General features: G+C 37.0%; 3 protein-coding genes across 4 annotated transcripts; 2 read left to right on the forward strand and 1 right to left on the reverse strand.

The window, feature by feature from the left end:
- Positions 1 to 618: 618 nt before the first annotated feature.
- On the reverse strand, positions 619 to 3,611 carry LOC111462865 (probable eukaryotic translation initiation factor 5-1). Of its 2 annotated transcripts, none has more exons than XM_023106650.1 (2): positions 3,479 to 3,611; positions 619 to 2,522 (listed from the first exon to the last, which is right to left on the reverse strand). In XM_023106650.1, exon 2 carries the CDS (start codon positions 2,188 to 2,190, stop codon positions 844 to 846), a length of 1,347 nt encoding a protein of 448 aa, XP_022962418.1. In that variant the 5' UTR covers positions 2,191 to 2,522; positions 3,479 to 3,611; the 3' UTR covers positions 619 to 843. The 2 variants fall into 2 exon arrangements, with proteins under 2 accessions (XP_022962418.1, XP_022962417.1); XM_023106649.1 differs by having other exon boundaries at positions 3,474 to 3,609.
- Positions 3,612 to 5,836: 2,225 nt separating this feature from the next.
- Positions 5,837 to 9,445, forward strand: LOC111462866 (beta-1,3-galactosyltransferase 7-like). Its single transcript, XM_023106652.1, has 11 exons — positions 5,837 to 6,333; positions 6,452 to 6,551; positions 6,651 to 6,709; positions 6,811 to 7,004; positions 7,457 to 7,520; positions 7,609 to 7,681; positions 7,778 to 7,898; positions 8,058 to 8,145; positions 8,543 to 8,668; positions 8,760 to 8,869; positions 9,032 to 9,445. The coding sequence occupies exons 1-11, from the start codon at positions 6,236 to 6,238 to the stop codon at positions 9,178 to 9,180; spliced, it is 1,182 nt and encodes a 393-aa protein (XP_022962420.1). The 5' UTR covers positions 5,837 to 6,235; the 3' UTR covers positions 9,181 to 9,445.
- A 1,144-nt stretch (positions 9,446 to 10,589) lies between these two features.
- LOC111462867 (protein DOWNSTREAM OF FLC-like) lies at positions 10,590 to 12,985 on the forward strand. Its single transcript, XM_023106653.1, has 2 exons — positions 10,590 to 10,924; positions 12,483 to 12,985. Exons 1-2 carry the CDS (start codon positions 10,771 to 10,773, stop codon positions 12,806 to 12,808), a joined length of 480 nt encoding a protein of 159 aa, XP_022962421.1. The 5' UTR covers positions 10,590 to 10,770; the 3' UTR covers positions 12,809 to 12,985.
- Positions 12,986 to 13,714: the final 729 nt, after the last annotated feature.

Consider the following 13,714-nt stretch of genomic DNA (forward strand, 5'->3'; position numbering starts at 1 on the left):
TTTTTTTTTTTTTTTTTTTTGTGAATTTGTTAAATCAAATTAAACTAAATTTATAAAAATACTTACCGACCTACTTCAAAAACACCCATAAACTTTAAAAATTATATCCTTAAGACATTTTTTTTTGTAAATTTACCCGTCCCGTATTTACAAAAGTTCCTCTATATTAATACTTGTACCTTAAAAAAACAAAAGAAGATTATTTACAGAAGTATTATTTACAAAAGTTCCTCTACATTGATACCATCTATACTTTTTAAAAAGAAAATGTCTTCCAAACATGAACAAAAACCAAAAAAGGAAACAAACAAAAAAGTGTGAAGTTACTAAAAAATTTGAAGTTATAAATTTAAGGGTACTTTATAAACTTTTTGAAAATTAAAAGCATATTTTAACTATTTTAGAAGTTAAAAACATAATATTAAAAAATTAGATATTTTATGGACAAATACAAAGTTCATATAACATTTTATTAACGTTTGTTAAAAATCACATGCTACTCGAAAATCCTATCACATTAACATTGAAAAAATCTAGATTCTATTAGTTTTTCTCATTTCAAATTAATACTTCAATTCAAACGAATAAAATTGTGCCACGGCTCAACAACAGCAAGTCTTAGAGAAGAACTTAACCACGCCATTACTGGAAAGCAAACAATATTTTATCGTTAATGGTTCAGAAACAGCCGCATGACCAAACAAACACCAACAGCACAAAAGGAAATTAGAAGACGACGGACACACTGAGAGACGACAAGGAACAAACGGACTGGCTAAGAAACTACGACCGTACATAGAAAAACAGAGATGCAACAACCAAAGTATTAGAGTACCATTCTCTTTACTCTTCTTCCGTCTCCGACTCTGCGTTCTGGAGCCACTCGATGAACGGCTTTACATGCTTCCAGATTTGGCTACCTTTGTTAGCTCCTGCCAGTCCCTGCTGGTACCACTCTAGCACGAATTCCTCCTCTATTACATCCCCATCGTATAACGATTTCAGGACCAGTGCGATCTCCTTAGCCACCTCCGGACACGTGTTGAGACAGAAAGATTCGATGGAACGCAACAGAACTATCTGTGATCCCTCCTCCTGAGCTGCTGCAACTGCAACCAGGAACTTCTTCTTTTTCACTACCTCCTTTGAGAACCCTTTCCCAACTCCTTCAAATAGAGCCTCAACTAAGGCATTCGCAGTCTCTTGGTGAGTTCCAGTAAGCGACTCCAAGAATGATTTAAGATCGGCTGCAGAGGGACTTTTCTTCAAATAATCTTTGATCTCATGAACAAGGGCACCATGGGTAGACACTCCGTTTCCATTCTTGCTTCCGTTGACCACAGACTTCTCGTGTTCGGGGGACTTTTTTGACGACTTTGTCTCTTCAGTTGTAGAGAGCATGACCATATCAGCAGTGACAGCACTCAACTGCTCCTGAATACGCTGCTTGGCTGCCTCCAAAGATGTGTCTGTTTGCCACTGTACATCGTCGTCGTCGTCGTCGTCAGCAGCTTGGTCATTCTCAACGGCATGGCTACGAGTTGGAGAATGATCCTCATCGGAGCCGTTACTCTTTTTCTTGCTTGGAACTTTGGTTACAGCTTCCTTTGCATTACCACTAGTGCTTTTCTTCTTCAGGGAATCCTTCTTTATTTTCTTCAGTTCCTCATCAGCAGCCTCTCCTTCCTTAAGCCGTTCCTTCTCAGCCCGCCTCATTGCTTTCTTGTCTTTCGATCCCTTCTTCTGTTCAGGAGGATTCTTGAGAATAAATGTAGTGAGTTTATCTCTCATATCAACATCAGATATGAATCCACAAGCAGCACATTTCATATTGATCATCTGCGTCTTAGTGATGATTATCTCAGTTTCAGGGTTTCCACAACCATAGCATTGAACATATTTCTTGATGAAGTTCTCGAGAAGACCAGCCAACTTCGCCGTCTCATGTGCTCCATTTACAAGAGCAATCCCTGTTTTCTCATCAAACTTGGATTGTGCGCCAAGCTCACATCCGAAGTACTTGGTAGTGTAAGCAGCAGGTCTGCCCAAGGCTTTTGCAATGTCCACCATGTTAACTACATTAGTCTTGATGCCATTACCTCTACCTTCAATTTTAGTAACCATCCTAGGCATCTTATACCTATAGAAGGCATCGTCACGGTTTGAGGCACCAATGTTCTGTAACGCCATGTTGTTAATACGCAGAAATACTGCAGCTCTGGTTAGAAAAGATAGGTAGCAGTAGCAGTATCTTCAAAAGGTCCTAACGTTCTTTGAGCAGCTGGGAAAGGCCGCATAAAAGAGAAACCAAGATCACGTGCTTTTCTATGACCTCCAAGCAACTCAAGATGCATGCAGCCAATAGTCTCAGCACAGCTGGTCTTTTTCCTAGACGTAGGACAATACTCTCCAAGCAATCCAATCGATGACAAAAAGAGAGAGGCCCGTTCAGACATAAAAGGAGTTTCAAACTTAACGCCCTCCACTTTGAACTACAGACAACAGACCAGATGGCCAACTTCCTGGGGATTAAGAACGATTATCCTATTATAGTTAGGTTGGGGGAAAAATACTATTGAGAAATTAAAATCTAGAAGAACAAACAAAATTTCATTAGGAGATCATCAGAACTTAAGTTTTCAGTCAAAATAAACTTCGTCATACAAGCGCCAATACGCACACACGAATGTTGCCCCTACCTCTAAAATAGAAAACTAAACCGTATGCAGCAAGTTACAGAATCTCAATAGACCGATATTTAATTCCAGCAAAAATCGAAGAAACAATTGAACAATGTTTGCATTAAATAGAACGAGTTTTTGAAGACTACATAAATCTAACAATCAGGCTTTAACAACTTGACACATGAAACATCATGCACGAATCAACACACAACGTATTAGATAAATGCACGAATCCATTACAACATGTAAACTCTTCCACCATTTACAACTAGAAAATAAATAATCTAAAGCTTTCAAATGACAAACAAATAAGAAAAACAATACACAATTGAACACAAACAAATACAACGAATATCCCAGACCTATTGGAAATACTAGATGGAACGAATAACATATCGAATTCACAGATAAGATTCAATCATCGATCTCAGAAGTTTTACGTGAATAAATCACAATCTAAAGCGACGATCATATTTCTAATTCCAATAATAGAAAAATTAAGAAAAACATTCCAGACAAACGACAAATAAAGAAGTCAATCTACAGATCTGAGCGACGGGGCAAGAAACTTACTAAATTCCATCGAAAATCAACAATCGAAATACCGATCGTGAAGATTTTATCAAATCAAAGATGTTTGATTACAAAAGAACCGTGGATAACTTATAATCGATTACGACAATAACAAAAACAACAAATTGAAAACATTAGTTAAAAATCGAAGGCCGATAAAGCAACAAGAACCGGTTATGAAGTTTGTTTAAACAAGAAAACAAAGAAAATTCTTGCCTTACAGTGGTGGGAGGTCGAGATACGAGAAGAAACTGATCCTGAAGCTTTGGCTCTTGTTCGCGCGGTGACGAAGATGCCGATGGGATTTTGATGGGTAGAACGGACGCTTTTTATACACGCTCAAAGGAATGGTAGAAAGAAAACCCTACACGTCACCAATTAGGGCAAACTTTTGAAACCCCAATTTAAAAATTAAAAATATTTGCACTAACCGACCTGAGGGGCAATGAATTGCCCGAAAGTTTCGTTTTATTTACGATTTTGTCCTGCACAGTCTCTATTGCTATCACCTTTTCTCCAGTCTCTAATATTCTGCCACGTTGCGAATCACGACAGAAATTTGAAAAATATGCCTTTGTCCAATATGGTAATTGTAGCACAACCCTAAGGGTATATATGGAAATATGAAAATATCGGCGGCATTGTTGTAATTTGGAGTTAAGGTATGACTCGAGGGAAAGGGAGAAGCAACCATTTTTCAGAAGTTACCTAACAAATTTCCATTTATACCCTTTTATTAATTAAAATTGCAAATTAATATTTTTGTCCTTTTAAATTCTAACTTTTTATAATTTAATCAAATATTCCCTTGATTTATAATTTTATTTATAATTGAATAAAATTGTTATTTTCAATTTTACTAATAATATATAATATAAAACTTAAAAGAAAATAAAATAATATATTTATTGGAGGAAAATAGAGTATTATTAAAAATGGTTAATCTATCCCATATCTGATTCTGATACGATTTGTAACAGTCCAAATCCACTATAATAGATATTATTTCGCTTTGGCCAGTTACGTACCGTCGTTCAGCCTCACGGTTTCTACACCTTTATACGAAATGCGTTGTTCTCCTCTTCAACTGATGTGGAATCTCACAAGTCATTTCAACACAGTTTGTCCTCACTCACGTGCTACTCTCGAGTTTCTATGATCGAGTTTGTCCTCAGTATGCTTCATTTTCTCGAGTGTCGCATATCTACTAGCTTCCGTCTTCGTCGCATCCCATTGTGAGAGGCATTGCTTTAATATCATTTGTAACGTATACCATTCCGATCGGGCCCGAGCGTTACAAATTCAATTTTTTTTCCATTTTTGTCCCTCATTTATTTAGCGATGTTTTATTTAAATATATTTACTAAATGAATATGGGCCCAAAGAGGTTTCATTTTGGGCCCAAAATGTTTTCAAGGCCCAGTTTGTTGGGTCGTGGTAGAGATGAAATATTTATTACAATTTTTTAAAAATAAACATAGACATCAATTTAATTATCTTCCATATCAAAACATACAGATATTAATTATTTCATACATTTAACTCCACGTGTATTTAATATTCATACACATTAAAGCGATATTTTTTATTCAAGTGAATTTAGTTGAACATAAATATATATATATATATATATATAAATGAATGAATAAAAAAGTGTAAAAAAAATTCATAGGATATGAGAAGAAGTAAGAGAGGAAGACATATTGCCCACCGTCACTTTGAGCATAAGCTCTCATAGTTTTACTTGTGATTAAAAACTCACGATCATTCTCTAAATTAGCCGATGTGGGACTTTCATCTAACACCTCTCCTTAATCGAGGCTCGACTTATTTTCTTTTGGAGTCTTAGTCCTTTTTTAACTATGGCCTTCGAGGAGCCTCAATTCAACACCTCCCCTTAATCGAGGCTCGACTCCTTTTCTTTTGGAGTCTTAGTCATTTTTTACTATGGTTTACTATGGCCTTCAAGGAGGCTCGACTCCTTTTTCTTTTGGAGTCCTTTGTTCGACATTTGAGAATTCTATTGGCATGGTTAATTCAGGGTGTGACTCTAATACCATGTTAGATAAACACGACTCTGCAAATTGTATGATATTGTCCACTTTGAGCATAAGCTTTCATAGCTTTGCTCTGGGCTTCTCCAAGAAGTCTCATCGCAATGGAGATAATATTTTTTTATTATAAACTCATGAGTATTCTCTAAATTAGCTACGTGGGACTTTCATCCAACAAAGACATGGTACAAAATTGATTAAAAAAATATTATAGTTAAATAAGGGTTAATTTGTATGATTAATTTCTTTCCTACATTCATGTTCTTGAAAAAAATTAAAATTTGTACAAAATTTGATGCTATTTAAAATAGTGGGCATATATATATATATATATATATATATAATTAATATTATGGAGCATAAATTAGTGGATAAATAGATAAAATTGTTGATGTTATTATCTACCGATTGGGTTGCGTATGGTATTAGCAAATTAGAAGAAGCTTGTACGATTGATATGAGTGGTCGAAAAACACGCCATATAAATGAAGGAAAAATCAGTCGCGTGTTCATACTCCAAAATTAGTTGCTCAAGAATTCCGTCTCACTTTCTCTCTCTCTCTCGAGAAATTCGGAACTTCTCTGTTGAGTTTATTGAAATGGAAGAGGTTACAGATGTGAGCAGTGAGTGCTTTGAGCGGTTGATGAAAAATGACAATCAAATCAGAAGGCTCATTCAATTGCCTGCTTGGCAATGTGCAGCGAAGAGTTTCGTTCCGTTTTTTTTCCCAAGAAATGCGAAACTCTCTTCTTGTGTAACGTAATCGGAGCTCTTCAATTGCCTTTATAAGCTTAAGCTCTCATGGAAGTTCAAGCTTGCCATTTGTATTCGTCTCTCTTCTCTGAAAATAATCTTCGCAGCTCTGTATTCATCTCCCCCTTTTTCTGTTTCATACGGGGGAGAGGTACAGTGTTGAGCCAAAAATGAAAAACCGTGGTCCTCGGAAGGTATCTGCGAAATGGATTCCGTTCTTTTGCCTTTCGTTCTTCCTGGTTGGGATGCTTCTCACTTCCAATGGCAGGTAATTGTTTCTCCTTCTCATTATTGGATTTGTCTGTATAATCGATTTCTATGTTCGGAATTTGTTTGCGTTGTTTCTTTTTTTACGATATTACGGAATTGGAATGATGATTTTGCAGGATCTGGACGCCGAAGCAACCGGATTCACGCCTTGTTTCTCAGCTACAACACGATCAGCACCACCTCCGAAGTGCATCTGAAGGCATCACTACGAATCAGGTGAATATCAAAAGGACTCGTTTCATCGCTTCGTCGTTTCGCTGTTTCGTTGTTTCAAATGAACATGTGTGTTCCTATTTGTTGTTTGAATCGTTTTAGAAATCTGCCGAGGACAAGAGAGTGTTGGCGGAGTTTCACAAAACACAGGCAGCAATTCAGTAAGTGTTGATTTGAAATCCTGTATTCCGATTAATTTGATTTTCTCTTTTAAATTGATAACGTGGATTGGACTTTCTGCTTTTTGTGGGGGGCGTTATAGATCTATAGGCAGGCAAGTTTCTACACTGAAGATGGAAATGGCTGCAGCGCGGAAGATGACCGCTTCTAACATCAAATTGCCATCAAATAAAGATCATTTCCCAAAGAAGAAGATGTTCATAGTGATTGGAATCAACACTGCCTTCAGTAGTAGAAAGCGGCGTGATACAGTGAGGGAGACATGGATGCCTCAAGGTATTTTACGCTTTATACAAACTTTTATGTGTTGTAGGATCATCGACACGTTGACACGTTGGCAGATCGATTAATTTGATATAAAACAAATCTTAAGAAAGACCCTTTTGGTAAAGACTCATAGAACCTTGCAGTTCAAGCTAATTGATTATGATATATGTAGATATAGATATAGATATGGGATGGATGCAAGGAAAATGCATAGCGATCAATAGAACATTGCCAGGGTATATATATGTATATGTATATATAGTATGTAAAATCGAAAAATTCTAGCTCCACCCTGCTTGGAACAGAGGGATTAGGACTTAATACCATGGATATATATGTGTATATATATATATATATTGATTAGGATCACTCTCAAGGATTATGAACAGGTAAAATGTGCATACTATTTTAATCCTTAGTAGTATTAATAGCTAAGAACATGTCATTTACTGTCTGGACAGGGGAAAAACTCTTGCAATTGGAGCGCGAAAAGGGTATCGTAATTAGGTTCATGATTGGCCATAGGTATCGATAACGTTTTTCCAGATTGCATTATTTGCTTTCCTTCTGCTATGGAATTGATAGAAGTTAAACATCTGTATGATTCGAACAGTGCAAAGGCCAACAGCCTATTAGACCGGGCGATTGATTCAGAAGATGCTCAACACAAAGATTTCTTAAGGCTGGTAAGTAAGAAAGCAGCACATAACACAAAATGTATGGATTAGTAGGATCCTACACATAGAGATCGAATTTCGTCTGAGCTTTTTATTATTTCGTAGGACCACATTGAAGGGTACTTTGAATTGTCTGCAAAAACAAAGATTTTCTTCACTACAGCTTTTGCTAAATGGGATGCTGACTTCTATATTAAAGTCGATGATGATGTTCATGTCAATTTAGGTATGTGCTACCTTTTGGATCTCTCCCAATTATTGTTCATGGTAGTAATTATGTGAATAGTGGTCTGGTTTCATATTGTTCATGACTGTTGCCTACAAAACAAAAATTTGTGATGCAAAAAATCCGATCAGATTTTCTATGTATGTTGTGTCTTTCTAGGTGCGTTAGCTACAACTCTTGCTCGTCATCGTGCTAAGCCAAGAGTGTACATAGGCTGCATGAAATCTGGACCTGTTCTTTCTGACAGGTAATTCTTTTGAAGGCTTGGTTAGCATTAGTATGTGCATTATCTGTTTGCCATCATTTTGATCTCAAGTATCTAGTGGCACTGTGGAAGGGAACATGAAATGTAACGGCCTAAGCCCACCACTAATAGATATTATTCTCTTTGGACTTTCTCTTTCGGGCTTTCCCTTATTTCTTTTAATTTGCCTGTAAGGGTTCTCGTAGATGACTTTTAGAGCACAGTGGATGAACAGGTTCCACATTTGTCTGTTAATTAGCCACCTCTATAAAATGGCTCTCACCTTCCTTCCCCTCTTCTATAACAACCTTCATCCACCGTGTTCTCGCACGTTTTGTATACGTGTTCTAATGCTCCTATCACCATGTATGGACCTGATAAAAAGAATACTCTGCAACAGGAATGAGAAATACCATGAACCAGAATATTGGAAGTTCGGGGAGGACGGGAACAAGTATTTCAGACACGCAACTGGGCAGATTTATGCAATATCAAATGATTTAGCCTCTTATATCTCGACCAACCGGTGAGGAGAATTGTTTATTTAGTCATCGTATTCGATTTACATGCATATAAGAGCTAGCCAAATGACCAGTTGCACTAATTTGTGACTGCAGGCAAATACTGCACAAATATGCAAATGAGGACGTGTCACTCGGTGCGTGGTTCATTGGTCTTGAGGTCGAGCATATCGATGACCCCAACATGTGCTGTCCCACGCTACTAGGTATTTCTCTACCCTACATCGATAATGTTCATCAAAGATCATTGAATTTCCATATGTCGTACAAACAAAACATAACTCAACTGGTTAAGACATATATCTCGATAAGAACTTCAAATCTCCGACTGGATTTTGTTTATATGTTTGTATGAATGGCGAGTGCAGACTGCGAGCTGAAAGCTCAAGCAGGAGATGCTTGCATTGCTTCATTTGATTGGAAATGCAGTGGGATTTGCGAATCAGTGGAGAGAATGAAATATGTTCATGAGAAGTGCGGGGAAAAGAATGATACTCTATGGAATGCTTCCTTTTGACATTGTAAAAGTTTTGGCTATATATATACACACACACATATATATATATATATATGTTTATAGAGGTTAACGAGCGAGGAGCGAGCTCGAACGTCGAGGTTCAGAACGTGCAGTTCATAAACAAAGGCTGCTTCTTCTTGATCTTCATGTTCATCTTGTTTTTCCTTCTTGGTCAGCTCTTGTGGAAGCCATGTGAGAGAGATGAATGAAAATGAATAGTGGTGTTATTTTCTTTAGCCTAATAACAATACCATACTTTTCTCAACTCCTCTTTGGACCAAGATAGAATTTAAGTTTATCCACGAATTTAAATTTTTTAAAAATAAAATAAAATAAATTATTTGAGCTTTCTATTATTAAAATATAGATGTCAATGTCGATATAAAAATTAATAATAAGTTATTTTTACTTCCAACTAAGTTGTAAATATTGTTATTAATATTTATTTTGATTTTGAGATTAATAAATGATGTTATTCATCCTAGCCTTTTAAATCATTTTCAACTTATTTTCACGTTTTTTGAAATATTTATTTCCAACATGATTGGAGACGTGAGCATACGGACATTGTCGGCTTGCTGGACCAAATTTTTCATGGTTGATTTGTTTGCTGGATTAGAACAAGCCCTGCTAACTACATCAAATGTGTCACGGTTGACCTGTTTGGTGGATTAGAACAATCCTGATTGACTTGTTTGCTGGATTAGAATAATCCCCATTGACTATATCAAACGCGACTCGTATACGCCAAACATTATAGTGTCTGTATGATCACAATCCTCTGTTTTCGGGTTGGGCTTATAGGAGTCGAACCTGGTAATTCAAACTAGACCATATTACCCCTCGGGCAAACCCACAAATACACTTATCTTATTAGCGTACGCATTTTATAAGTTTTGTTCGGTTCGAGTTGACTTTTATTCTATGAACCCGAAACCAAACCGAGTCAATTTGAGTTCAGAAACAGTAACTCAACCCAACAATTATAATTTAAGTTAGGTTGGTTCCAGTTATCGGATTTGATGTACACCCGTATTTCTAAACAAAAGAGGCACTTGTCTTAATTGCATTATTAATAACCGTAATCTATTTAGTTTTCCCACAAATTGAAGAATGTTCTATTTAAAATTAGGAATACAGCTATTTTGGTAATTTACGCAACCAAAAAGACCAATTTACCCTTCCATCATTCAATCGCCCACACTCCCCATGTGAGCACCGACAGCACCGATTTGCCAGCTGCCCACACTCAAGAAGCCGCGTTTTTTCCTCTCCTACCACCATTCTCCGTTTCCATGAAACCGCGATTTATCTTCCAACACGTGTCCAATTCCCTACGTGTCAGTATATCATTGGAGAACAATAGTTCATTATATAGGATCATTCACAGGTTAAAAGAACCCTACACGGCATAATTTCTTACACCGCAATTCCAGGCTTTCCCTCGCAGCATCTGATTAGGTTCTCACTTTACTCTTTATTATTCAAACCCTTACTTCTCATTTTCCTTTCATCAGTTCTTTCTTCTTCTTCCATTTCCATTCTTCTTCTTCCATTTCCATTCTTCTTCCAATCGAAGAACGAAAATCCATGGCTCGATTTGCGATTCTCTTTGCTCTCATTTTGCTTCCTGCACTCGCCGTCGCAAGCCGGCCCGTTAGAACTCCGTTCATTGTTCGTGGTAAAGTGTTCTGTGATACTTGCGTTGCCGGCTTCGAAACCTCCGCCACCACCTACATTCCCGGTATCTGCTCTCTTTCCTCGCTTTTAGCCTACTAGTTGAGAATCGTGGATGTATTTGTTCTTATGTGCCTCGTGTTCTTGCTAGATCTGTGATGTAGTTAAGAGATTATGTCGATTTGTGGCTTGCTCACTAGTTTAATGGTGGATCTGGTGTTTGAATCTTGAATGCTGCCTGATGGTATGTGGAGTGAGTTAGGGTTTAATTATAGGGATTATTTTAGTCCAATTCGCGGTTTGGATATGATTATTTTTTAATTGAAGCTTAATCTTGGGCTTAGTAATTAGATCTATGTTTGTTAAGTAAGAAGACTTATTTATTTTATATTTCTTTCTATGTCGTGCGTAACTTTTTATATTTAAGCAATGATTTTTCAAATCTGCCCGCTTACATTAGAATTTTTGTATTGATCCTGTATTTAAAATACTTCTCAGAAACTTTTACATAGTATGTGTTCGAAATAACATCAACTGCTCGTAATCCCTTTTGCATTCATTGTCTGTGTTAAGAATATGAATAGGATAGAAGATTAAATGTAACAAACTAGCAGTTTAAGGCTTAAGCTTTTAGGTCATGAAGTCATTTAAATTTAAAATGGTTGTGGGGTAAAAGGTCGTGGGTAGGGGTGTATATTCAACCCAACAACTCGGACCAACCCAACCCGAACTATAATGGTTGGGTTGGGTTGGATTAGCATTTCGAGTAGGGTTGGGTTCATTTTTCTGAACCCGAACTGAATCGTTTCGGGTTCGTGGATAAAACCTTTGGGTTGATCTGAACTAAATAAAAATATATAAATTATATTAAGAATTTTGTCGTATTAATAGGTTTGCCAGAGTGGTACCTCGGCCTCTCTAAGGACATCTAGGCTAGAGTGTTACAATTTTTGCTTGATTTTTTTTATGTGAATAATTATAGATGGATTTGTGTTTGTTTGTAAACTTTTAATGATGTGAATAATTATAGATGGATTTGTGTTTGTTTGTGAACTCTTAATATATTTTATCTAAGATTGTATTTGAATAATTATAAATTGTGGATAAATAAAACTAAAAAAAATTCGACAACTCGACAACCCAACTTGAAAAGAGAGGGTTGGGTTGAGTTGTGAAAATTTTCGGGTTGGGTTGGGTTGGACAACTCGACAACCCAACCTGGACCATATACACCCCTAGTCATGCGTCATAATCCGTTGTGTCTTGGGCTAATTTCCAAGCCCTTACAAAGATGAGAGTGAGGTGGTTGGTATATCAACTTACTTCCCGATTCATTTTAATACGTGCAATTGGGTGATTCAAATCTCTAATATTTTGTCGAGCATACATATCTTAACTAGTTTTTGGTTGGTAGATATAATCATTTGTTATATCTCTAACCCTCTCTTGATTGGACTCGGATATTAATTTAATATACAAAGGCCCACATGCAGGTTATTATAAAAAGAGGAGAAAGTAAAATCTTAAGAGTTTTGGGTTTTAAACTTAGTGCTTAACAGGTGTTAATTGTCTAGTGGTTAGTTCACGCATAAAACCTTTTCACCAATTGTTGAATTTCCTTGCAGGTGCTAAGGTCGGAATTGAATGCAAAGACAGGAACACAATGGAACTTCTATACAAGCATGAGGCCACAACAGACTCCACTGGTTCTTACTCACTCTTAGTCAATGAAGACCACGAGGACCAAGTTTGTGATGCCGTACTAATCAGCAGCCCTCAGAAGGATTGTTCATTAGCAGCTGAAGGCCGTGACCGGGCCCGTGTGATCCTCACCCGCTACAACGGTATGGCCTCAAACGAACGTTATGTCAATGCCATGGGTTTTGCAAGATATGAACCTATGTCTGGCTGCAACCAAGTCCTCAGTCAGTACCAGGACATCGAAGATTAGAACGGGTTTTAATCCTACAATCGCTTAGTTGTATTTCTTGAGGTATATTTGCCCTGTTCTGTTCATGCTAGTGTTGCCCCACGTACTCTTTTATCTGGACATTGAATGATGTTTGTTATTGCATTCTTAAAGATGATTAATATGTTTTGTTCATTCACTTCATTATTATCATCACCAGAATGATGCTTATTTATGGATACAAACTAGTGAAAATAGCCTTATTGACTTCTATTTTCTAACTGAAATAGGCTACCTGTTGTTATGCCGTACCTTAATTACTTTGGTTGTTCCATAGTTTTCTCCAGATTATGAATTAGATCTAATAAGCCCCGACTTTCTAATTTGAATCTCTATGATTTGATCTCCCATATTTGTCGAAGCAAGCCATCAAAATGTTTGAAAACGGAGAAGTTCAAGCATTGCACTGGTTAAGCCGAACACGTGTTTTAAAAATCTTGAAGGGAAACTTGAAAGGGAAAGTCCAAAAAAGACAATATCTGCTCACAGTAAGCCTTAGCTTTGAGCCGTTACAAATGGTATAGAGTTAAACACTGGGCAATTGCTATTCTCCAAAGGGATAGACATGGAGCGGTGTGTCTGTAAGGATGCTGGTCTCTAAAGGGGTGGATTTGGTAGGGGTCCCACATCAATTGAAGAAAGGAACGAATGCTAACGAAAAGGCTGGGTCCTGAAGAGGGTGGATTGTGAGATCCCATATCGATTGGAGATGGGAACGAAACACCATTTGTAAAGGTGTGAAAACCTCTTCTTAGAAAACGCGTTTTAAAAATCTTGATGGAAAGTCTAAAGAGAGAATATTTGCTAGCGATAGGTCTGTGCCGTTACACTAAAAACCTCGATATTTTACCATATTTAATGGGTAACGGGTGAATTTCCAAATTTCCA

Source organism: Cucurbita moschata, unplaced genomic scaffold (assembly GCF_002738365.1).
Source record: "Cucurbita moschata cultivar Rifu unplaced genomic scaffold, Cmos_1.0 Cmo_Scf00027, whole genome shotgun sequence".
NCBI lineage: Eukaryota > Viridiplantae > Streptophyta > Magnoliopsida > Cucurbitales > Cucurbitaceae > Cucurbita > Cucurbita moschata.